Source organism: Danio rerio, chromosome 21 (assembly GCF_052040795.2).
Source record: "Danio rerio strain M-AB ecotype USA chromosome 21, GRCz13ab, whole genome shotgun sequence".
NCBI classification, from domain to species: Eukaryota; Metazoa; Chordata; class Actinopteri; order Cypriniformes; family Danionidae; genus Danio; species Danio rerio.
This window is the reverse complement of record NC_141041.1, coordinates 7,496,505-7,523,801: the sequence shown is the minus strand read 5'-3', so window position 1 is coordinate 7,523,801 and position 27,297 is coordinate 7,496,505. Positions and strand designations below refer to the sequence as shown.

General features: G+C 31.7%; 1 protein-coding gene across 4 annotated transcripts; it reads right to left on the bottom strand.

Moving 5' to 3' along the window:
• Positions 1-25,405, bottom strand: cenpt (centromere protein T). 4 transcript variants are annotated; one of them, XM_087300594.1, is made up of 13 exons: positions 25,253-25,405; positions 20,433-20,532; positions 18,993-19,134; positions 17,492-17,585; positions 17,274-17,416; positions 14,802-14,901; positions 14,088-14,251; positions 10,771-11,433; positions 2,623-3,402; positions 2,226-2,325; positions 1,998-2,144; positions 289-393; positions 1-202 (listed from the first exon to the last, which is right to left on the bottom strand). In XM_087300594.1, the coding sequence occupies exons 1-13, from the start codon at positions 25,285-25,287 to the stop codon at positions 73-75; spliced, it is 2,703 nt and encodes a 900-aa protein (XP_087156720.1). In that variant the 5' UTR covers positions 25,288-25,405; the 3' UTR covers positions 1-72. The 4 variants fall into 4 exon arrangements, with proteins under 4 accessions (XP_087156720.1, XP_087156721.1, XP_087156718.1 ...); XM_087300595.1 differs by having other exon boundaries at positions 14,088-14,236; XM_087300592.1 differs by lacking the exon at positions 25,253-25,405 and adding an exon at positions 22,560-22,786.
• Positions 25,406-27,297: the final 1,892 nt, after the last annotated feature.

The window sequence follows — 27,297 nt, the reverse complement described above, 5'->3', positions numbered from 1 at the left end:
TTTACAAAAAGGTATTTGTATTGTTTTGAACATATTCACATATTTACAAGAACACGAGTCACATCTGCATGTTCACCTTCTTTGTGTGGGGATGACTTTATTTCCACTGGTGGCCACCGGGATGAGAAGTTTGCGATACTCCAGCGGGAGGTACTTCTCTATCAGCACATTTACAGGCATGCTGTCGGTCACGAAGCCCTGTCTGAGAAAAACAAGTACTTCAATAAGTAAACACAGCACAAGTGATTGTACGAGTTTTGGAGAATGCTGTACAAAATTGACATTTACCTTCTCATGAGGAGCTCAAAATCCTCAACCTCAATAGTTTTACGTTTGGCATGAGTAGCGTATGTTTCTAGATCATCAGCCAACCGGTCAAAGTACTTCTTCAGACTGAGTGAAACAGAAAACAAACACAAACAGACATTGCAGGAGACATAACGTCATCTAGTGATCTCAAAAGACTGTGATGAATAAGAATACAAAGTGTGTGCTGTGTATAGTTATGCATGTATAAATACATAACCAAAATATATACATATTTATTTTTGTATATCATTTGTACTAGATAATTTTTACACACACACACACACACACACACACACACACACACACACACACACACACACACACACACACACACACACACACACACACACACACACACACACACACACACACACACACACACATTTGTATATATTTATTTACATTTAAATGATATTGGCAATAGCCAAAAACACACTGCATAAGTAAAAAAAAAAAAAAAGTATATATTTTATGCCAAAAATCATTAAAATAAAAAGTAAATATAATCTTTCCCCAAGACATTTAGTAAAATTTCTTTCAGTCAGGGTTCCAACGCTTTCATGAACAGCAGTTTGAAGAACGTTTAAAAACACCTTTTATTTTAAAACAAGCACCTTTGTAATCCATATCATATGTGGCGCCATGAAAGTCTGTACTGTTCTTAACATTTCACTTAAACTTAATATTTACGTTAAAAATGTCAGTAATTTTCCAAAAATTGACCACTTTAATCACGTTAAAAAACGTATGAAAACATATAGAATTTTGGTAAAAATCTGCGGATTTCTGCTGAATAATTTTAGGAGCATCCAGCAGATTATCATAACTAAAACCTTAATATATTAAATAAAAAGTAATAAATAACTGAACAAATTCAGATTTACACATTTACTCAAGTAAATAAACAGAATTAATAATGGGCTAAAAATCTGCAGAAATCTGCGGAATTCTGCAGAAAATCAGTGGAAAATCTGCGGAATTCTGCGCGCGCAGATTCCGTGTGTGCCTACGTATGAGTAGTGGTTTTGTGGTCTATACACAGTATTTTCTACAGTACACAGATGAATATTACATAAATACAAACTTTTAAAGTTGAAGTCAGAATTATTAGCCCTCCTGAATTATTAGCCCTGCTGTTTATTTTCCCCCAATTTCTGTTTAACAGAGAGAAGATTTTTTTTAACACATTTCTAAACATAATAGTTTTAATAACCCATTTCTAATAACTTATAATAAGTTCTAATAGTTTATTTTATATTTGGCATGACGACAGTAAAAAATATTTGACTAGATATCTTTTAAGATACTAGTATTCAGCTAAAAGTGACATTTAAAGGTTAACTATGGCAATTAGGCAAATCCTTGTATAACAGTGGTTTGTTCTGTAGACAATCAAAAAAAAATTTACATACAGGGCTAATAATGTTGACCTTAAAATTGCTTTAAAAAAATTAAAACTGCTTATATTCAAGCCAAAATAAAACAAATAAGACTTTCTCCAGAAGAAAAAAAAATATTATAGGAAATACTGTGAAAAATTCCTTGCTCTCTAAAAACATCTTTTGGGAAATATTTGTAAATTAAATTCAACTGTAGGATGTGATTAATCACAATCAATTTTCTTGAATATGAATTAACTTCATATATTCATGCTGATAAATGTAAATAATCCTTCCACAAGTGCTTACATCTCATTAATGACAGGATAGACGTCACTGGCCACCTTGGTCTTGGCGAAGTGCTTGAAGATGCTCATTACGTAACTTTTGGGAAGAACATCGGTCCCCGTCTGACGCTTCTGTCTGGGGGCTCGTCTGGACACCTGAGGGCCAGCACTGAGGGAAATAGTGTTTAAAACTGCATTAGGAATCACTGTACGATTGATACTAAGAATTGGAATGTTGTTGGTCAATTACCCAGAATTCACTTCTTTGAGGACTGTTAGTGTGGTCTGCGCAGAAGGACTTGCGAACACTCTCTTCTGTTTTACGAAAGCTGGAGTTTTTATGGACAGTTCTGGAATACGGGATAAAACAATAAATGCAAAAGTAGATACTCTTAAATATTTCTATGAATGGGATGGATTTACTAGGTATGTGTTTAAGTAAAATGTTAGTATTTGTATTAATATTTATTCTAAAAAGGTCTGATAAATTTTTTTTATATCAAATAATACTAGCATGTTGTTAGCATGATTTTATTATGAACTAGCATGTTTATAGTATTAATTAGCATGTTTCTGATAAGCTCCCTCCACATACTGTGGATTTATAAGAGGGAAAGAATGTGTTTTCAAGATATAAAACAAGTCACCTGCACTGCGAGCATCATCTTCATCAACATCCTCTTCTTCCTCCTCTTCCTGGGCAAATTCGTAGCTCTGATTGGCTGGTTCGGAGTCAATAATATCCTCTTCCTCCTCCACCGCAGCTTCAGATGTCAGATTAGCTGGCTCTGATTCTAGCATCTCCTCCTTTTCCTCTGCAGGTTGAAGACTCTGATTGGCTAATTCGGATTCCATCATGTCCTCCTCATCCTGTGGTGGTTCAGTGCTCTGATTGGTTGGTTCAGAGTCTATTAGCTCCTCCTCCTCATCATCATCAGGCTTAGTGCTCTGATTGGTTGGTTCAGAGTTCATTAGCTCCTCCTCCTTATCATCATCATCAGGCTTAGTGCTCTGATTGGTTGGTTCAGAGTCCATTAGCTCCTCCTCCTCCTCATCATCCTCAGGCTTAGCGCTCTGATTGGTTGGTTCCGAGTCTATTAGCTCCTTCTCCTCATCAGACTCAGTGCTCTGATTGGCTGATTGAGACTCTATAAGCTCCTCTGCAGGCTCGGGGGTTTGATTGGCAGGCTCTGAATCTATTAGCTCCTCCCTCTTCTCTTCTGATTGGTTGACATCATCATTTTCAGTAACCTGCGGCAGATCATCTTCATTCAAACTAGCTTCATTTTGTATTGACCTCTGCTCAGATGTGATGATTACTTCTTCATGGTGGAATTGGGGAGACGTTGGACTGACAAGTGCTTGTCTTTCTTCATCTAAAATGTTCTCCACACTCTCTCTGTCTCCATCGATTAAATCCAGAAGATCTAAACAACAACAATAACATTAAGCGTCACAAACAAACATTCAAATGTAAACCCATTTTAGCTATCACTAGTAATGAACCTACCTGTTAAATTAGAAAAAACCATCACTGCGTTCCAAATGACACACTATACACTTATAGACTTACACACTCAACAGCACAGTATATAATATATAATGTATGTATTAAAAGTAGGCCTGTCACAATAATCAATATATTGACTTATCCCACAACACATTGACATGACCTCAATAATTTTTGGTGATACAATCAGGGCTTTACATTAACACCCGCCGACCCGCCAAATGCGGGTAGATGTCAGCTCTGGCGGGTTACAGACACCTCCACTTGCCACTTTGGCTGGTTGAAAATCTGCTACAAAGTGTAGTTTTCTTAAAAGCAGGGTTCGACAATAAGCATGAACCAATATCCGTGCAAATGTGATCTTAGAATCGAGAAGCAGCAGGACTGACAAAAATAATTGTTCGCGCGAGCAAAACAGCAAAAAAGAAGGTAAATGTTGAACGAGAGGATGATCACTCGCACGCATAGGTGATGTGATTTGATGCGTGCGACTGTTAAAAAGTGTGCGCGCTCTCGTTTACTTTCGCAAAGCAATCATCACTAGAAGAAGAGCAACTGGTGCGATCTGTTCACTTTGAAATAGACAGGACAAAGAGCTATGATCGTTCACCCACAGATGGTCCTGCAGCTTTTAAGAGCTCAAAATAAAAAACACACATATTGGGCCCTATCATATACCCGGCGCAATGTGGCGCAAGGCGCGGCGCAATACTCTTTTGCTACTTTTAGCTCAGCGCAAGGGTCATTTTGAGGTGTTGCGCCACGCTGTTTAAATGGCAAATGCATTTGCGCTCAAATGTGCGCCCATAGGCGTTCTGGTCTAAAAAAGCATGCATGTTTTGGCGCATTGCTATTTTGAGAAACTGTAAATAGTCTGATCTTTAGACCAGAACAAAGTAGGTCTATTGTCTGGCGCAAAGTGCGCCTGGCTTACACACTACAAACAAGATGCAGAGCAATACGCAAATATCTTTACATATGAAAAATATATCATATCTTAAGGATATATATATATATATATATATATATATATATATATATATATATATATATATATATATATATATATATCCTTAAGATATGATATATTTTATATATATATCCTTATATATATATATATATCCTTATATATATATATATATATATATATATATATATATATATATATATATATATATCCTTATATATATATTATATATTATTTTCTAGCCTACATGGAGATTTAAAAACCACTGCCTTACTTTCTTCATCTCGGGAGGCTTTTTCAGTTCATTTAATTTGCTTTTGTATAATGTTATTGTTATTAGCAGTATTATTTATTATATCCATATTTATATTTGTTTTATTAAACAAGCTTAGATTTGCCCACCTGTCAGGTTTTAGACCATATGGGGCATGGCAGGTGTATTTAAAAATAACTCAGTATTTTGACCACACTTGGTTATTATTGTTCATTTATTCGTTTGCTAGAAATTAGAACTGAATTTAGAAATAGTTTTGAAACAAATCTTTGCGCATAACAAACTAAATTAATTATTTATAGGCTAATTGATTTCTGTGCGTAAAGGTTTCCTTATCCACGAGAGAAAAAGCAAAAGTGAACTTACTTTACGTCAAAATGCGCTTATGACGCGACGCAGCTGGGTCTTAAAGGTAACGGGAGATGAGACTCTAATTGGTTTATTTTCAAAACACACCTATAACTCATTAAGAAAATAAACTCAACCCTTTTAGACCATACGCTACGGCACAAAGCGGATTTTCCCATCCTTAAATTAGCAAAAATGTGTTCTGACACGCCCTGAAAGCGTTTGTGCCCTGCGTTTTGCGCTCTGCGCATGGACCGTTAAAATAGAGCCCATTGTTTTGTAAGTAGCACCAGTCACTGCTTTAATTATAATTATTCTTTGAACAGATTATTAAAAGGCCTGTATTAACCATGTACCCGTGAACATCCTTTCATTATCAAACACAGTATGTTTCACTTGCTTTCTTTTGCTCACAGTAATTTTTGTTAATATGGTTTAATTTTATTTTTTACAATAACATTGCTTTAATGGGAGATTACTCACTGTTTAGGTGTAGTTAACTGGTGATCTGGGACTTTTAGCCAGGACAGATTACTGTGCATATTTTAGATTCATGACAATAATTATTTTTTAAATGTAATGTTTTTTTAAAGAAAAGTTTTGTTGAATTAAAAAGTGCACCTATAACTATATTTTCCTTGTTTTGACACATTCAAAATTGTGGCTAAGAAATACTCATTTGGTGTGGTCAGAGATAAATTTGGTAAATCCTTTCATTTTGAGCCCTGTAAAGTCATGTAAAATAAAAACTGATTGCATTGTGACAACCCATTTGCTCATGCACACTGAGCTAGCTATTACACAATACACACAAGAAGTTAAATGAATGAGAAGGCATGTGGACATAACACAACATCTAAATCAAGTCATTTTAGCATGTAAAAGTCAAATTTAAGCAAAATATATTTTCCCAACAAGAAAAGTGTGGCTAGTGAAAATGGCGAGTGGCTAGTAATGTTGGAAATCTACTAGCCACACTGGCTGGTGATCAAAAAAGTTAATGTCAAGCCCTGGATACAATATATATGAGCAATTCCATGAAAATGTCAACCTTATCATGAAAAAATAAACTTTTGACCAAAATAACAAAACCTATTTCAATTTGCTTATTAAGGTCTATATTTTATTGTTATGATGTGCTCTTGTTGAATTTTTAAGGAAATTGTTTTGTTTATCCATGAAATATGAGAATTGTGCCAATGCTAATTTTTATTATCATCCAACCACTTTTCGTGCTTTTAAAAAAGGGGTTAAAGACTCACCTTTTCCATGCTTTATGTTAACAGTAATCATTCTGCAGAAGGATTGGAGTCTGTAGTATAAATAATTATCCTTACTTTTTCATAACATTATTGCCCTTTTGATTTATGAGCTACATATTTAAGACATCACGCAGCTTCGGTCACGTGTCACGTCCGTAACGATTTAATGAAAAAGTTTATATTGTGGAATAAATATTATAACAAATAAAATGAAACTTTGTATACAAAGCCAAAATATGTTTATACTAATTATGATCGCCAACTCATCTCAGGTCTTTGCTCTAAACAACCACAATTTTGCGTTACGGACGTGACCATTTTTGAACTCCTTATTAATATAAGCCAATGACTAGCGCATATTTGTTCATTATGATGCTGCATTACAATTACTGACTTACATTACATAACATCCATATGTTATATCAAGAACTGAACATTTCATTTAACTATAAACCACTTTAGTAACATTTCAGAAATAAATGTTTAATAAGAAAACAACATTTTACATATTGCCATAATTGGCCATAATGACTTAACCTATTTCCTCCGTCTTACTTGCGGTTCATGTGCGCACGCACTGCCTATAGTGAAAGATAATGACAATGAACCATATAAGGCTTTGAACCTATACATTTTGTAAAGTATAGGCTAAGCATATAACAATTTTGTTATTTACATGTGATACTGCATTAATTTGCATACATGTTTTAAAAGCTGTAAAATGAAAGCATCAGTTTGGTGCGAAGTTATAAAATATTTGTCTTTGTTTGATTTGTAGATTAGGCTATTTAAAATGTATATAAGAACTATTAATAACTGTTATTTTCCAAATGGAAAAAAGGGTGGTTTGTTGATTGTAGTCTGCACTAAATCATGAATATGCCTAGTTGAGTTTATGACGCGGCTCCAGGCAGCACAGACGACCAGGATCAGCGCTGGTTCGTCAACTCCTGTGTCAAACTGTGGCCAGAATATCCTTCTTTCATTTTGCTTTTTTGGCAAAAAACATCTGTAAGCACGTGTGTTTGCACGTGTTACTGTCATGCGAGTTAACAAATATGTGTTGCTCATAAAAGCCGATCACAACGAACGCGCTTCTTCATTCCAGAGACGTGAGGCGCTCCGCAATGCATTTTATGTTGACAAGAAGAAAAGGAGCACGGTGCTCTTTTGAATGTCACTATAGATAACAACTGAATCAGCTGGTCTATTGTGCGCGAGTGTAGCTGTCAATGTTTACATAATTAAATTTTTTAAATAACATTATGAAATTCAAGATTTGTAAAGTCATACAACTTTGGATGACTTAAAACAGCGACCACAAGTCTCTCCGTCATTAAAAAGTTCGCCGTAGTCATCTTGACACTGCTGTCACCTCCAAGGAAACCCCGCCTCTGCTTTCGTTTGATTGAAGAATGAAAGACGCCACTGAGGTAACATGCTTTTCTTCTGGAGCGCACAAAGCGCGCAATGACAAAACGCGAGGTGCGCAAAGCGCATAATCAATAACCTCCATGCATTTGGTCTTTTCCCACTGCTCAAAATGCGCACGCCGCGGGTCAGGCCACAGCGGAGTTTTCATTTCATGCAGAGCATAAATATGTTTTTTATTTCATTAATTAAATAACTATTTATAAAGATAAATTATCAAAGCGACAAAATTCATTTTCCAAGCCCTTTATCCAAAATCTAAGCGCTTTCAAAGCTTGAAAATTGGCTATAGCCTACATTAAAATTGAAACATTTTCAAAGATTTCCAGCACCCGGCAAATGCGCTTGAGTGCTTATTAAAATTATTTTAATAAGAATAAGAATAAAATAAGAATAAAATCTTGATATTGATCTAAGCTTTAACTACATTATATGAGTATTAAATTTGTTAGAAAATCGATAGGACCTGCAGCTGTAAATATTTAATTAAATATTTTACACAATCGGTTATGAACTATAGCCTAAAAATATAAACATTATAGTCATCCATCGTACATGCCTACAACCAATGACTATTTTTCTATGCTTGTTTAACATAGCCTACACAAAACCTTTCTTAAGTTTTAAAGTTTTCTCTCTCACCCTGGTGCGTATGAACTTTTTGCAACCTGTCCTGAAGTGACTGCCGACGAGAAAAAGAAAGCAAGCGCGAGTGGAGAAATTAAATTATTTATTCCATCAACTAACACATTAACTAGAAAAAACTAAAATAAACTTTGTCAAATATAATATTGCCATATCTGTGACAAAACTAGATTTTAAATATTCTCCACGTAGACACAGTCTTGCGCAACAGTCGGGCAATGATTTAATTCAAGTTTGTCTGGAAACACTAACTTTAGGAGCCTGCTAAACATAGGCCCATTATAGCTGATTATGTTTATTATCAATTCTATATTATTCAGAGTATAAAAGCACCATGTTAGCATGCAACATTGTTACCGAATTGAGTTTTGAACATTCGAACGTGCGTTAACCTTTAACAACACACATGCCATAATACGAATTAAATATAACAAGGTGATATCTATTTAAGTTTGATTAATTGTGCAACATTACCATTCAGATGTCTCAGAGGTTAAAGTTTATTGGTTTACACACCCAACAGATATCCACAAATAGGTCTTTGGTCAAGTTTGAAAGCATTTAGCCTATCTGATTTTCATAATGTGTCAACTGTCAATTTCAGAGCAGTCACGTCCGTAACGAAGACAAGTCATGTCCGTAACGATAGTTTTTCCTCATTAATGCAAAAATGAAAAACTAAATAAAATTAATTATATATGTCCCATGCAGAGCCAACCCTTATCCTTTTGACTGTTATATATTTTTTTGGCTTCTGCATTTTCATTCACAGAATTTTCACAAAGTATGTCAACTCACAAAACTCATGTCTTTTTTTTGTCACGTCCGTAACGCATTCATTTTGCCGTCATTTTAAATATAAAACACCTGCATAGACTGATATTTTTTTGATGCCTGAACTCCATGGTTAAGGGGTAAGAAAAATATAAACATATATTTCAATATACTGTTAACACATACCTTCTCTGAGAATATACGTTTCATTTTTTTACTGCAAATGTCACGTCCATAACGCTGGAATCAGCCATATATATATATCACCTATACATAAAAACCAATTCTAGCAACATTTTAGCTGATTGTGGAACATCTCTATCTTCGTTAAAGGTGTCAGTATGGTTGTAAAACACTTTAGTATTTACTATAAATATTTTCATGTGGGTGCCTAACGAATGAAAATAGATCTGGTAGCAGATATTGCAGCTTCTGTTACTTTGTATCATGCACTTTTGTTGTTAACATTTATGATTATTTATTTAGGATATGCATTTTCACATTTTGATTCCAATGCCTGTTTATTAAACTGTCAAAATGACTATAATTAAATGAAATATCCTTAAGAATAATATATCATGTGTTCTTTGGATGCTTGTACTTGCATTGTGATGATATTATATTGACGTTCTGACATTATATAATATGTGGTATAAAACCATCCGCACCAGCATGTTGTTTTTCTTTTATTATTTCAGCAAATAAGATTGTAAAAAATTTATTTGCTGTACTCTTCCATTCCCTGGCTGCACTCTAATGCCTAGTTCAGACTGCGTGATTATAGCCCCGATTTTGGCTCGCCGACAGGTTTTGAGAAATCGCCGACAAATGCCTGAAATCACAGGCAAATCGCTGCTCGTGCACGTGAGTGACAATCACACAGTATGAACTTTCAAAGACGCGATTCAAATCATGCCGTGTGAATTGAGTTTTGACTGAAAATAACATCAGCGATCGCCCACAGCCAATGAGAGAGCGGCTTTCACTTGTGTGTGTGTGAGTGCGACGTGCGTGTTTACCTGCTGCAGGCCAGCGGGAGGCTGGGGGAGAAGTTAAAAGCGCTCTTTTTCGGTTTATTTGGACCCACGAAATGGAGGAAAAACTAGTGGAGGTTTGACAGGACTCAGGAGCAACCGTGTCTGTTTGACGTTTCATACAGAAAGAAATTAGTTTATTATCAACGTTGAGGAGAAATGGCTAATTCCCTTTAAACCCAGGTGAGCAAACATGTACATGTTCTACCCCATTAAAGGCTTCTTTCTCATTATGTAGTTAATAACAAAAGATATACTACGTGTTTTTGGCTGTGAGACGTAGTTTGGATGAAGTTGTCGGCGATTCTTCCTATAGTAAAGTCATGCAATGTGAAAACCCCTGTCGCCGATCCATCTTGCAGTGTAAACAAAGCAGCGACGAAACGCAAGCCCAGATAGTCAAGCAGTGTGAAAACATCTGTGACACGACTACTTTGAAAATCATGCAGTCTGAACTCGGCATTAGTTTACACAACTATGACGACTTCCGCTACTAGGAAACCTGTAAATGTGAAATTTGCCATTGTCATTTCAGTCTCCTTGTCCTTACCTTTTTCTCTGGGGTTCAATCCCGCTCCAAAGCTCTTTGTGACTCTTGTTGAAGTGCCTGGAATTGCCAAGACAGCCCCTGCTCCCTCTGAACGGTGTGCTCTGCGAGTTATTCGCTCTGGATAATTCAGACCATCAAAGTTCTCTTCAACATATTCAACCTCCTCAGCCTCAATTTCCACCACGTTCTCGTGTTCAACATCTTCCACAATCTCCTCATGAGCAATTTCCTCCACAACCACATCATTCTGACCTGATAATTGACCTTCTAGCTCTGCATTCTGAGATTCGGGAAGTGATTCGGTCATTGCTTGTGTTGGAGCAAGTATAATATCATATTCAGTATTAAAAAAAACTTCATCTCTCGGGGATTCTTGGGAAGAAGGCACCACCTCTTCATCATCCAGTAGTAGTGACTCCATCTCATGTTCTTTTTCGTCTTGAATTAATATCTTTGAGTCTCGATCATTAGGAATTTCACTGATATGATATTGTTCATCCTTTTCTGTCTCTGCCTGTTTGTCATTGTCAATCTCAGCAGACGGTCCAACAGTGTCGTCTTTTTTCATCTGGACGTAAAGCTCTGTGACATCGTTGAGGCCTAGTGTGAACTTCTGCCATGAAGAATCGTCCAGAGTTTTTCCTGCCAAAGATACAGATTGTTCTGGAGAAAAACAGGAGAGAGATTTGAGATTATTGGCGTATCAGCTTGTCTGGATTTCTCATGTTAAAAACAAAAAAACATATATAACTAACCAAATAAACACTTTCAAAAGTTCACACTTATATACTGCTTGATAACTATGATAACAAATTTGGCATTCTTTCCCGGGAGAGAATACTGAGCTCGGTGATAGATGAGCCCAAGGTTCCCGCCTGGTCGATGAGCATTAGGAGGAATACTATGGCTAATATGGTGGTTCTGATTGATTCAGTATGTATGCGTTAAGTGCTTCTGACTGTTATTACAATTCGTACATGTTTTTAGACGGTGGGAGGAAACCGAAGCACCCAAGGAAAACCCACAGGCGCACGGGGAGAACATGCAAACAAGTGCCGACCGGCTAAATTAGAACATAAACCTTTGGCCTTCCCGCTGCGAGGAAGCAGTGCCAGCCACTAAGCCGGCGTGTCGCTCAATCGTAGAATGAGAAGGGGGGAGAAGGAAATGACAGAGGTTTTTTTTTTTTTACAAAAAACGAAGATAGGGAATGAAGTTTTAGGCAGAATTTTTATAGTAGTTTTAGAATGATCTGATAGGCTAGCTAATGATCAGCGATAAGGATCAGCTGTAGTCGATCATATCACATGCTCCTCTCAAAATCATTTTTTGAAACTTTACTTAATAAAAAAGGATTTCTAACAATAACAAATACAATAATTAATGCATAAAAAAACAAGCCACAAATCTCAAACTGTTTAAGGTTTACTTTCCATTAAAATTCTACCGTTTTTGAGGGATACGCATTTAAAAATAAATATTTTAACCCTTGTGTGCTGTTCAAATTGACTGCCCTTTCGTTATGTTCAGGGCTGTTTTGCCCCATTGACTTCCAATATAACCACATTTTTCGATTGCAAAGCCATGACACCAAATAATCATGCATTCTTTACTGATGGTGTTTTTCCCTGTTGGGAAGATGTAAACCTTTTAATTTTTATTGCTGATGCTCCATTGTCAGTATTAACCCTGGGCACTAGATGGGCCAGTGAAAATTAAATAAAAAAGCTCCTGATGTTTATGTTTATGTTCTGAGAGCTGGACTGCTTAATTCTTATTTTCTTAAACATATCAAGGTTAGAGCGCAAAGGTCTCTCTCACACATTCACCCATGCCCACTATACTCCATATAACCATATCATTTTTATCCAGAAACTAAGCTTTTCGCACTGCAACTAGTAAAAATGTTTAATTTTTGCCTGTTAAATGTTTAACCTCTTCCCAACAGGGAAACCTAGCAACAATCAAGAATGGATATTTATATGGTGTCACAGATTTGCTATCAAATAATGTCATTATAATGGAAGCCAATAGGGCAAAAATAGCCACCAACATAATGAATGGGTAGTTAATTTGCCCAGAGTGTATTGTTGAAATTTTGAAAAATTTCAAAGCATTGTCCCAAAATATATCTCAAAATAAGATTTGTCACCAAAAATCATTCCATTTGCTGAAACACAGAGAAAGTTGTGGCCAAATTAAGCCTCAAAATCACACCAGAGTGGATGAAACATCCCCAACAACACGTAAGGGTTAAAGATAAATATCATTGTCTAATAACATTAAAAATAGGGCATTGCAAATTGATATATATCTGGAAGTTAGGTTGCTTTTGAAATATTGATAAAAAAAAATAAATAAAAAAAAACAGGAGAGAAACCACATTGCTGCACAATCATATTTTACTTTTGAATGTAAAATTAAATTTAAAAAAATGTAACTCTACATTAGGGTGTGTAATAAACAAATCAATTATATATCAATATATTTTGACATTTTTTGTGATTAACCTAAACAATATTTTTATTTTTACTAAAACGTAAACAGGTAAACAGAATGAACCTGCAATTCAAGATGCATTCAAGCAATTTCCTTTGGTTCACTCTTTCGTTTCTGTAAGAAATGTAGCCTAACATACCATCATACACATTCTGAACTGTCACACCAACAAACGAATGCACAGAGAATAGAAGCAGTTATTCTTTGAAAAAGTCACACTATCATGTAAAATTTAAGATCTCTCATAATATCTTAAAAATAAGACTTTAACTAAAAAAATATAAAGAGATTAAATCTAAATTAATCTAAATTATGGATTAGGGATGCACAATATATCCTTTTAGCATCAATCTTGCAATGTAACTTCAGTTTTAGTTTAGTCATCACTTAAGAAATTTGAGAGGAGTTGGGAACCACAGATCAGAACATTGTATAGTCATTTGCTTGTTTGCTTTGTTTTTGAGGCCTATACATTAAAACATTTGTAGTTTTAACAAAAATAAATTATATATATTTTTATACAACGAAGACTGTAATGGCATTTATTTACATTTCATTATTGCAGTTTTGTACCTGAATGCAGAATGAATGTAAGACTCTCTAGAAAACGCCATTTCATTTGTATCTTTGCTTTATTTTGTTTACCATCTACACTTGTAATTTGTATATTATATTTTATGCAGCTTAAATGTTGTACAAAATCATCCCAATCAGTCCCAAATTCTGAATTATTTCCAAATAAAGCTATTTAAGTCATCTGGTGAAATAATATTCATTTTACAAAACATAAATTACACAAAAACATTAAGTATAGAAACCTTGGTTAGGACCCTGCTCCAAGCATCTCTGAACGGCCTCATCAAACGCCTCCACAGACTGCAGCCTCCTATTGGACACTTTTCTCTGGAGCACCGCCCTCTCAGAGCGTCTCTCCACAAACGGGGTCTTCAATGTCAGGTTCAGCCCACTGACAGAACACAAACTTGAAGAATCACATTGAAACGCCTCAATCGTGCTCAATGACTTCACAATTCCATTAAACCATTTCATTACCTAATAAAGTTCACAGAAAAGTTTACAAAAACAAAAAAAAGAGTTACATTTGTTTTGTGTTTTAAGTAAAATAAAGATAATGAACTAAAACTATGGCTCTTTGATGATCCAAAATATGCAAGGAAACTTATCACTTTCGGAATTTGGAAATCATTTGAATTGGAAATTAATAATGTTTAGATAGATGTTATTATGCAACAGGAAGCTCAATCATAAGTCCAATAAATCATCTTTATAAGCCACAAATATTATTTTTCTATTTGTTCTTTGACGGTTTTCAATATGCCAGTAGACTTTCTTAAGGACAACTGGTTAAGCTAAAACTTTACTGAATGTTCAACTGGAGGAAAAAGGTCGACAAAACCAACAAAAAGATGCCATGAAAGCGAGTCAATTGTAAGTATCCTAATAACAAGCAATCAATTTAATTTATTGTCAACTCAGTGGCAATCTACTGTGAAACACGGAAAAGCTTTTACCTCTTTGAGCCAGCAGAAAAATCTGAATCCTGAGATGTATCGGGTTTCTCTTGGAAAACATCACCTCTTTCAGAGACACGTGAGACGTCCTCTGTGTTATCTGTGAAAATAGAAAAAGCAAAAAACATAGCGAGACATTAATTCAATTCAACTCATCTTTATTTCTAAAGCGCTTTTACAATGGAAATTGTGTCAAAGCAGTTTAACATAGAAGTTCTAGTAAATTAAAACTTCTTCATTCCAGTTTTCAGTTTAAGGTCAGTCCAATGTAAATTTCACTGCTGAACATCCAAACACTAAAGAGCAAATCCAGCGATGCGCAGCTCCGAAGTCCCAAACCAAGCAAGCCAGTGGCGAGGAACAAAACCTCACCAATTAATGAAAGTGAGGGGGAAAAAAACCTTAAGAAAAACCAGGCTCAGTTGAGCACGACCTGTTCTCTATGGCCAATTCAACATTAAATGGCCTGTTGTACGTGGCGTGTTGTATATGAAATACATACCCCATTCATATTAAAAAAACCCTGCTAATTTGCCAAATTTGCCTATTACGTACTAATGGAACAATGCAGAGTTGAAAAAATATTAATAAATATTTTACAAATAAACCCAATTTATGCATTAGCTTTAATGCACTGCAGAAATAAACAAAACAAGTCCAATTTAATTGACAAAAAGGAGCATTTGTAATGCATAATTCAAAGGGATAGCTCATCCAAAACACAAAATTCACCCTGAAGTGTTTTGTAAACCTTAATTAGACGAGATGAGAGTTAAAAAATAAATAAATAAATAAATAAATAAATAAAAATAAATTTTAATATATTTTGAGGAATGTTAGAAATCAATAACCATTGACTTACATACAGTAGTAGTAAAAAGAAACAGCATGGAAGTTACCAGAAGTTACCAGGGATAATTCATCCAAAAAATGAAACTCACCCTGAAGTGTTTCTAAACCTTGATGAGACGAGATGAGAGATAAAAAATAAACAAAATAATTGTATAAATAAATATATTTTAATATATTTTGAAGAATGTTAGAAATCAGCAACTATTGACTTACACAGTAGTAGTAAAAACAAATAGCATGGAAGTTACCAGTGTTTACAATTGTTCAAAAGATCTTCTCTCGTGTTCAGCAAAAACTAATTGTGTGAACTACCCCTGTAAAGTCTCCAGATACTTCAAGCAAAGTCAAACAACAAACTAGTTCTATTGTTAGTTCGACTATAAGTAATATAATGCAGGTGTGTGTTATTGTCAATTTATTCTGATAAAATATCCATTATGTCAATATTCAACTGCACACATAAACATAAAATGAAATAAACATATGTAAATTAATAGTAATATTCATAATAAAAAAATATTGCTTTAGGGAGCTAGCAATATTGACCCTAAAATTAGTTTTTAAAAAATTTAAAACTGCTTTTATCCTAGCCGAAATAAAGCGAACAAGACTTCCTCTAGATAAAAAAAAAATAATATAGGAAATACTGTGAAAGATTCCTTGCTCTGTTAAACATCATTTGGGAAATATTTAAAAAAGAAGTATTTATGTGCTTCCAGTTGAGTATTAGTGCTGCTGATATAGCACAAACATACAACTTTTTCTTGACATAAAACCACAAGTTTTAAGAACGTGCCACCCCCCAGCCTATTTAGTTTAATACATTTTCCCTTTTCTCTCGCTTTTTTTTTATTTCTTTTCTATTTTTTTATTTTTTTATTTATTTTATTTTTTATTATTATTGTTTATTTTACTTAATACACCATGCTGTCAACCTCAACGTCTGGTACCGACCTGTTTATATGCTCAATTTGAAAATTGATTTATGCACATCATATAGGGTTTATGCATGTCATATACTATGTCGCACAATATGAGGGTTATAGTGTGGTTTATTTTGATTTTTTTTTAATCAATGTCTTTTTTTTTTCCTGTTTGTACTGTTATTGTCTATATATATATATATATATATATATATATATATATATATATATATATATATATACACATACATACATATATATATACATATATATATATATATATACATACATATATATATATATACATACATATATATATATATATATATATATATATATATATATATATATATATATATATACATACATACATATATATATATATATATATATATATATATATATATATATATATATATATATATATATATATATATACATACATATATATATATATATACATACATATATATATATATATATATATATATATATATATATATATATATATACACATACATATATATATACATACATATATATATATATATATATATATATATATATATATATATATATATATATATATATATATATATATACATATATATATATATATATATACATATATATATATATACATATATATATATATATATATATATATATATAATAAAAAATAATAATAAATGAATACCTGTCAGTTGATCAAACTGTTTCTCAAGCGCTGAAACACTGAAGACGCGCTGCTGTTTCTTGCGACTCAGTCCTCGGACCACATGCGTCAAGGGTTCAGTGTGCAGAGTCAGATCAGACAGCTCGGCTCCAGATAGACCTTCACTGAGAAAAACACAAACACATCAACACGACATGTATAGAACTAGTGAGGGTACATGGGAATGAAGAGGTACTAACGTTCTTTCCCCAGCACTGGACACACTGGTCTCTGGATTCGGTTCTGATTCTTGTAGTGCAGGCTGACCCGACATCAACAGCGATGTTTCGGTCTCTGAAACACACAAAGGTGAAATATTAAAATCAGATCTGCAGGTTTCACAGTGTCAAATTGAAGTCTTTCAGACAGTTATGAATTATTTTCAGACTTATACAGGGCTAAACACAAAGGATTTTTCTAATGGTCTGATTGGTCCTGCAGAAAAGGTTTACTTGCCTCACCCAAAAAATTCTTTAAAAAATTATATTTCTTTGAGACATCTTAATGTGTTAAAACAAGCAAACTCTAGTTGTATACAAGCACATAACTTTTCTGGGTTTAGTTAACAGTGTGTTTGGATAGTTGGTGATTGGAGACATGGACAGATCAAAATTAAGGCCCGTTTAAAATGATTTATAACCTAATGGGCAATATTTCAGTGAATTTAAGACTTTTTAAGGCCTAAAATGTAGTTTTTTTTTTTATTTGAGACTTTCAGTAAAGCTGTTTTGACACAGTCTACATAGTAAAAGCGCTATAGAAGATGAAATTAATTGAATATGAAAATTTTCAAAATGTAATTAAAATCACATTGACAATTTCATATTCTATTTAAAGCAAGCTATTAAAAGTGTGCCAAGAAGACAGAATAAGAAAACTGCAACAAAACAAAAATTAAATCTACATACGTGTTTTATTAATGTGTGAACTACAACTATGTTTTTTTTTGTAAATTGAAAATCAAGAATAAATGACTATATATATTTTTTATTATAAAAATAGATGAAATTGTGTCTCTAGTTGACTTAGCCAGCTATATGAAAAATAACTAAAATACTAAAACTAAAAGCTAATCATAAATAAATAAATATTTGAAGTCAAAATTATTAGCCCTTATGTTAAATATTTCTTTTAAAATTATTTCTTAAGTGCAGTTTAATAGAGAAAAGTTTTTTATACACATTTTAAACATAAGTTTGAATAAATAATTTCTAATAACTAATTTATTTTGTCTTTGCCATGATAACTAATAAAATAATAGGGTCCCTAAAATTGTTTTTTTTTTTATTAAAACTGCTTTTATTCCTGCCAAACTAAATGAAATAAGACTTTCTCCAGAAGAAAAAGATATTTCGAAAAATACTGTGAAAATAGCCTTGCTATGTTAAACATAATTTGGGAAATATTTGAAGAATAAAAACATTCACAGGAGGGCTAATCATTTTTACTTCAACTGTATATTTAAAATAATACACATAACAAAAGCACACTATAAAAAAAACTAAGTCAAAATAAAAGTTAAAACAAAAGCTGAAATCGAGAAAATAAATAGATTAATTAACTCATTTAAAAAACTAAAATAATTCTGGTGCACAAACATTTTTACTTGGAGTCAATCATCTCTATTTCTCAACAGCAACAACATTTCCAGGTTTGACGATCAAAAGAAACAGAATGAATGATTATTAGCTATACACTAACCCATGTGAATGATCCCCCTGAGCAGACCACGAGTCGTCAGGTCCTCATCATCCAGTGTGGATGGGGCCATGTTAGGAGGGTTCTGCTTCACTACAGACGACCTCATACGTTTAGGTAAAGGGAGAGGGGAAGCTGCAGCACTCTAAAACAGAAGATGAAGGCATTAACCATGCTGTTACACACTTCATAGTTCCAGAAGATTTAATTATTGCACCCAGTGTTGGGAGTAACGCATTACAAGCAACACAAGTTACACAATAATATTACTTTTATAAGTAACACATTGTTAAAAATAGCAAGTAAAAGTAAGTAAAACATAAGGAAAAAACACTTATTATTGTTTTTATCTTTAATGTTTTTTTTTGTTTGTTTATTTACATATTATCATTCATTTATTCATTTTCTTGTCGGCTTAGTCCCTTTATTAATCCGGGGTCCCCACAGCGGAATGAACCGCCAACTTATCCAGCAAGTTTTTACGCAGCGGATGCCCTTCCAGCCGCAACCCATCTCTGTGAAACATCCACACACACTCATACACTACGGACAATTTAGCCTACCCAATTCACCTGTACCGCATGTCTTTGGACTGTGGGGGAAACCGGAGCACCCGGAGGAAACCCACGCGAAGGCAGGGAGAACATGCTTTACATATTATCATTATTGTCAATTGTTATTACTATTATTTATTTATTATAATTATTTTATTAATTATGAATATACAAAAATGTATTTTGTTTTTCTTTAGCATTGTTAAAATGCATTGTCTGTTGGTTTGTTTTAATGTTTTTTGTGATTAATAGTTAAAATGTTAATAAAGAGATGCAATTATAAATGTAATGCAAGCTACTTTATTTTAATTAATTAGCTCTTACAAATAAATTGCAGAATTAAAATTAACATAGTCACATTGAATCCCGCACTTAATGAGAGAATGCACTCCCTGTGGGAACAGACAGAAACCAGGATGGCTCTGGCTTACATTTCTGCAACGGAAGAATTTTCCTTATTTTAAATGTATGAAAAAAAGGGAAAAGGGGATCGTCTCAAGGGACAGTGACTTTACTTAACTTTCATTAATCTGTATATACAGTATGTATAGCTCTGGCGACACAAAGTTCTCAAGATAACATTATCCCATATTATTATTTTCTATGTTTTTTAAAGGTAAAAGTAGGTTATAGAGTGCATTGTTAATTGCGGAGCTCTATTAAAAAAAGAAGAAGAAAAACTCTGCAAATTCTGAAAAAAACAATTAAGTCTCAGCAAAGGTAATAAAAGGTAATGCAAATGTAACTCAAAACTAATGTAACGCATTACTTACAATAAAAGGTAACCAAGTAACACAACTAGTTACTTTTTTAGGGGAGTAATGCAATATTATAACGCACTACTTTCAAAAGTAACTGTCCCCAACACTGATTACACCACATGATTTACCTCATGGAGTTTCTTCTTGAGTCTGTGACGCAAGGCAGATCCAGGACTCTCCAATCCAGCGGCATTTTTCATCCTAGCACTCCGCCGTACACTGTTTGCACTGTAAATACATCAGAAACATTGAAAATATCAGTATAAATATCACAAATATCATGAAATAGTGTACAGAAAATGTAATATTACAAATATTTCTTTGTAGAAATGTGAATAATTTTGTTATGGTGTAATGTATCTGAAACTAAGGTATAAAGCTAATAAGCATGATTTTGCCTTGTATTTTCGTCTAACACCGCTCTTTTTTTGCTTTTTGTTTTTTTAAATTATTAAAAACACTGTTTAAACATTGTCAAACAGCTTTACAGAAAAAGGTCTACATTTTTAATGAAATAAAAATACAAGTTTACAAAACCATAATACATAAACTCAAAAAAACACATGGACATAACCTCAATCATTTTTGGTGATACAATATATCGTCCATACATAAAAAAAAATTTTTAAAAACTATTCTAGCAATGTTTTAGCTCTGTGCAACATCTCTGTCTCTCTATTGGAGGCGTAAATGTCAGGATGGTTAAAAAAACACTATAGTTTTAACTATAAATTACTGTAGTATATTTTTATGTGGGTGTCAGACAACTGAAAATAGATCTGTTAGCAGATATCACAGCCTCTGTTGCTTTTTAAACTTTGCAGTGTTGTTTAAATTTGTTATTATTTATTTAGGATACGCATTTTCACATACGGATAGTCGGATACCGATGCCTAGTTATTAAACTGTTAAAATGACTATGATTAAATTAAATATTCTTAAGAATAAAATATTATGCCTTCTTTGGAAGAGTGTACTTTGCACCATGATGATATAATATTGTCATTCAGGTGGCATAAAATGGTCATAATGTGACAGTAATATTGTTTATTGCAATATATTTTGGTGCAATACATCACACAACAAAATATAGATACCAAGATACTCATTGTAGAATTTTAATAGAAAACTTTAATGCCAAAGAGAACTTTTGTTGTTATTAGGCATGGGCCGGTATAAGATTCTGATGGTATGATAACCTTGGATAAAAATATCATGGTTTCACGGTATTGTGATAACTGCTCTAAAATATATTATTTTTAAATATCTGGGTAAAAAACAAAACTTTCTGATAACAATATATTTTATTTTTTTGAAAGATTTATAATATTTTGGAACAGTAAACATTCACTTCTGCTGTCTTCATTAGTTTAAAAAACAGATTTCTTTGCAATTTAAAACGGCATCATTGGATAAATTTTGAGCTGAAGAAACTGTTGTCTTAAAAAAAAAAGTGACAAATCTTACACATACTGTAGGAACGGTATTACAGAACATTTTGGCGGTTTTAAAATCTTGACTTTTCCAAACCGCGGTATACCTTGAAAATGTTTCTTGTCCCATGTCTAGTTGTTATGATGCTTGAAGCTCCTTTTTACGTCCTCGACTCACACAAATACCAAATGATTTTAAAGTTAACATAGGATTGTAAATTAGTTACTCCAAATAACATTCTGTTATGGTTATTGAATCTAACCATTTAAAATCCATCAAATTAAATTTATAAAGTATATAATAAATTTTAAAAACACCCAAAGTGAATCTAAGTAATGTAACTCACAGAAGACTAAAACTCCAACAGGACATAAAATACAATTAAAAATGCTTAAGAAACCATAAAAAAACAAATAAATAAGGTGTCAGAGAAAAGATGGGTATGATTTAAAAATAGACAATGAAGGTTATTTTTGTATTAAAGAACTAGTTATTGTTATTGTATTATTTCAACAAAGTAAATTACATTAACTACTAAAATAGAGTATATAACTGTTATGATAGATAGATAGATAGATAGATAGATAGATAGATAGATAGATAGATAGATAGATAGATAGATGGATAGATAGATAGATAGATAGATAGATAGATAGATAAACCTGTTCAAGCGTTAAATTTAAACGTTATATATATTAACGTATCGGTTTGTTTACATAAACGTGTAAAGATAAACCATTTACGTAAGAAAAACTAACAAAAGTGCGTATATCAAACATGTTTTCGTAACAGATTTGGGTGACATTTGAAATAAAATCCACCTTCTGGTTACAGGAGATCTCGGTTGCTCTGTGTGAAGAACTTTCCTCAACAACACGCGAGCAGATAAATCCTCCTCTGTTAAATCCATCGGTTCTTTGTCGTCGTTTTCACAAAATTAAATGTTTATAAACATTAAAAAGCAAAGGCTATGTTAAAAACGAAACAAAACAACAAAGAAAAACATCGTCGACTGATCCGCCTGATGTTTGAAATGGAAGGAAGTCTCGCCGGTGCTCCCGCTAATTCGTTCAAGTAAACCTCGCGATATTTTGGAAATGGTTTTCATTGGCTCTGTACTTCACTGTAACTGCGCTGTAGTACAAACATCCTCAGGAGGGCGCAAGTTGACTTAAAATCTTCACTGAGCTACATAAAATAAAATAAAATAAAATAAAATAAAATAAAATAAAATAAAATAAAATAAAATAAAATAAAATAAAATAAAATAAAATAAAATAAAATAAAATAAAATAAAATAAAATAAAATAAATAATAAAAATAATATAATATAAAATAAAGTAAAGTAAAACTAAATAAAATATAAAATAAAATAAAATATAACAATCACACTGGGAATTTATAATATATAATACTTATACTATAGCTAAAATGTAATAAACATTAGGTGAAAACTTTAAAGAAATAAAGAAATAAAAATAAAGACAGAAAGAAAGAAGGAAAATAAAGAGTAACAATAATAATAATAATAATAATAATAATAATAATAATAATAATAATAATAATCTCCTGCATACATGGAAGTCAAAGCGCTTCACAGAAAAGCATTAAAAAACATAAGATACAAAAACGTATAAACAAAAAACAAATAGAACTAAATAAACAACAAATATAAACTCAGATAGACGCACACTACATGTTCACATAATTACATATATCTACACACACAGGCCCTATATATGCACACACTGTACATGCATACATACACAATATACATACACATAAAATGCATATACTTCACACACTGTTAATTCTGTTTAAGAAAGAGAAAAGGAAGGGAAAAAAGAACAAAAGATTTAACTCTAAAAAACTAAATAGAAATAAACATATATTTAATAAAACTTAAAAATAAAAAAATTTATAACATAAAATAACTTTTAAAAAAATAAGGAAAAAAACAAAGATAAAAAGTAAAATGTTTAAAAAACTGAAATAAACCTGTTTAAATAAATTGGGAATTTTAAAATATAAATATATTAATTGCAAATCAACTACAACCTTTCCAGCTCTGACAAGGTTCTTGCTAGATCAGATACAGTTGCAGACAGAAGTTAACGAGAATTATTTATATTATTTACTAAATTTAACATTAATTGTATTTTATTAATGTCTACCCCTACCCCAACCATCACAGTAATGTAAAAAACTGTAATTATACCAGAATAATTCATATTATTTATTATATTACACATTAAATTGTAATTTATTAACATCAACGCCTACCCCAAACACTAAACCCAATCATCACAGTATTGTAAAAATATGAATTATTATTAGTGTTACAAAAATGATGCTATATTGATGTGCGTATCCACAGCTGAATCCCATCTAGACTTTACCCTCTAACAAATCAAAACATTTAAAAACATCTTGCCATCCAATTCACACCCATATAAAGACATTTAAATAAAAAAACAATGCTTTTTCTAATCATTAAATCAAAAGAGTGTCGCTTATTTGTTTTTATTTGCTGCTTTAATGACCTGAGATGAAACTAAAGGTTTGTGGATAAAATCCCAGTGCAAAAAAAGTGTCCTCACCTTATGTAAAGCTGCTTTGAAACCATAATTACTGTGAAAAGCACTATACAAATAAGCTTGAATTGAAATGTAATAGGGAATCAGACATGTAGAGGTAAAGGTTTTATATTCACACATTCGTTCATTTTGAAGTCTCTATATTGTTTACCATGTTACTTTGAATATTCGGTCTGAAATAACCTGCAAGTGTGACTTCTAAACAACATTAACACTGTTTATTTGACTGTGAACAATGTTTTACTTTGATAGTCATTGGCTGCTAATATGATTTCGCTATTTAGAACCAACTTTACCTCTATATCAGACATTAGAAGTAGAAGTTGCACATTAGTTTCATTAGATATATTGCAGGTTAATAATCTAGTACCGTAAAGATCCTTTCAGAAGTTCTCTATAAATTCTAAAAGAGACAATTCACCCAAAAACAAAAACATGCTCACTATTATTGAGGTAGAGTTGGTTTTATATTCACACATTTGTTCATTTAGCAGTGTTTACCATGCTATGTTGAATATTGAGTCTGAATTAACATGCAAGTATGACTTCAAAACAATATTAACACTATCTACTTACTCTTAATCCACTATTTACTCTCCCTCAAGTATTTCCAAACCTTCATCGGATTCTTTATTCTGTTGAACACAAAAGAAAATATTTTGAAGAAAGTTGAAAAAATGTAACCATTGACTTTCATGGGAAAACAAATATATGGAAGTCAATGGTTACAGGTTTTCAGCATTTTTGAAAATATCTTCTTTTGTGTTTAATAAAATATAGAAACTCATGAAGACTTAAAACAGGTAAAGAGTGAGAAAAATATTTTTTGTGGTAATCATCACTTTAATAGCACCTTATAGACCATTTTAGAAGTAAAAAAAAAACAACAACAACAACAACAACAACCAAAAACTCACCAGCCTCCAAAATTGTCCAACAGGTGCATAGACATAAGATCACAATTGAGTCTTAAACATCAAAAATCAAAAAGACACCAATGAGATTCAGTTTACTGAAAAAAAGGGCAAATGTTTTGGTCAAGTGTTGGCCATTGTCAATGCCAAACATGTAATGGGAAATAGTAGCCATCTTAATTTGAGGAAAGTCACATGATAATTTGGATCACATGATTAGATAAGACCAAGCAGAGAGAAGGCAGAGAGAAACGGGGATGCTTTATTAAATAAATGATATAGAAATTAATGAATAAAAGAAGAAAAGAATAATAATACAATAATTAAGAACAAACAAGGACACATAAAAAAATAAATAAAAGTAAAGTAAATGAATGAATGAATGAATGAATGAATGAACAAATAAATAAAAAGAAAAGAAAGAAAGAAAGAAAGAAAGAAAGAAAGAAAGAAAGAAAGAAAGAAAGAAAGAAAGAAAGAAAGAAAGAAAGAAAGAAAGAAAGAAAGAAAGAAAAAGTTAAATAATAATCATTAATTAATTGATTTGGAAAAAATTAGAGATATAAAGAAATTTGCTTGTGTAAAAAAGACACATAATAAAGAAATAAAGTAAATGAATGAACACATAAATAAATAAACAAATGATGAGACAATAAATACAAAAACAAATAAAAGAAGTAAAGAATAATAATTAATTAATTATTTAGCAAACATTAGGGGTAAAATTATTAAATAAACAAATTGGTTGTGTAAAAAACACATAAATTAATGAATTACAGTAAATAAACAAATGGATAAATGAGTAAATAAATAAATAAATAAATAAATAAATAAATAAATAAATAAATAAATAAAAGAAAGAAAAACAACAATAATTAATCAATCTAGAAAAATTAAGGGGAAAGGATTAAATAAACAGTGCTTGTGTAAAAATGACACATATAAATAAATAAATAAATAAATAAATAAATAAATAAATAAATAAATAAATAAATAAATAAAGAGTGAAATTAAGCAAATGAATAAATAAATATATAAATAAATAAAGAGTGAAATTAAGCAAATGAATAAATAAATATATAAATAAATAAAGAGTGAAATTAAGCCAATAACTAACTAAATAAATAAATAAAGAATGAAATTAAGCAAAAAATAATAATAAATAAATAAATAAATAAATAAACAAATAAATAAATAAAGAGTAAACTCTAAGCAAAATAATAAATAAATGCATAAATGAATAAAGTAAAAGTAAATTAATAAATGAATAAATAAAAAATAATAAAAATAGATAGGGAAAACATAATACATCAATTTAGAAAGATTAAGGGGAAAAGATTAAATAAGCAACTTGCTTGTGTAAAAAAAGAACACATAAATAAAGTAAATAAATAAAAAAGTAAATGAGTAAAAGAATAAACAAACAAACAAACAAATAAAAAAGACAAGAATAATATTACATTTATTTAATTTAGAAAAACAAGGCAAAATAGGTTGAACAACTGTGTAATAAAGTACACATAAATAAGTAAATTGAAATTTTCAAGTAAATGAAAGTAAATAAATAAATAAATAAGGAGAAAATAAACAAATAAATAAAAAATAAAAAATATAAGAAAAATTCTTTATGTAGTATAAATGAAATAAAGAAAATGCACGAATAAATAGTCTTAAATAAATAAACGAGGAGAAAATAAAGAAAGAAACTAATAAATGAATAAATAAATAGCAGAAAATATGTGTTAGAAAAAGAGTTATAATAAAACTCCCTTGAGTACCGTTAAGACAATGTATACATCATAGTGAGGAACAAAAGTTGAAGATAAATAAATAGAAAACATGACAGTTGAATATTTCAGAATAGATCATTGGAACGTTCTAGAATAGAACAGAACTTCTAGAGTATATTTTAAAACGGTTCATAAGCACGTTCTACTCTTCATAACATAGTATAAACACGTAATTTATTACAGAAAGACCGCTGCGTATTGAGCATAATCTATGATATACTATGTTATCATATTTGCAAAAACAATTAAACAGAACCA

Excerpts from the sequence above, each read along its gene's own strand:
- cenpt (XM_087300592.1), bottom strand. The coding sequence starts at position 22,648 with ATGGATTTAACAGAGGAGGATTTATCTGCTCGCGTGTTGTTGAGGAAA. Across the intron at positions 19,135-20,432 it reads TCAAGAAGAAACTCCATGAG|AGTGCTGCAGCTTCCCCTCT; the intron begins GTAAATCATGTG and ends CTTCTGTTTTAG. Across the intron at positions 14,252-14,801 it reads TTTTCTGCTGGCTCAAAGAG|TTTGTGTTCTGTCAGTGGGC; the intron begins GTAAAAGCTTTT and ends TGATTCTTCAAG.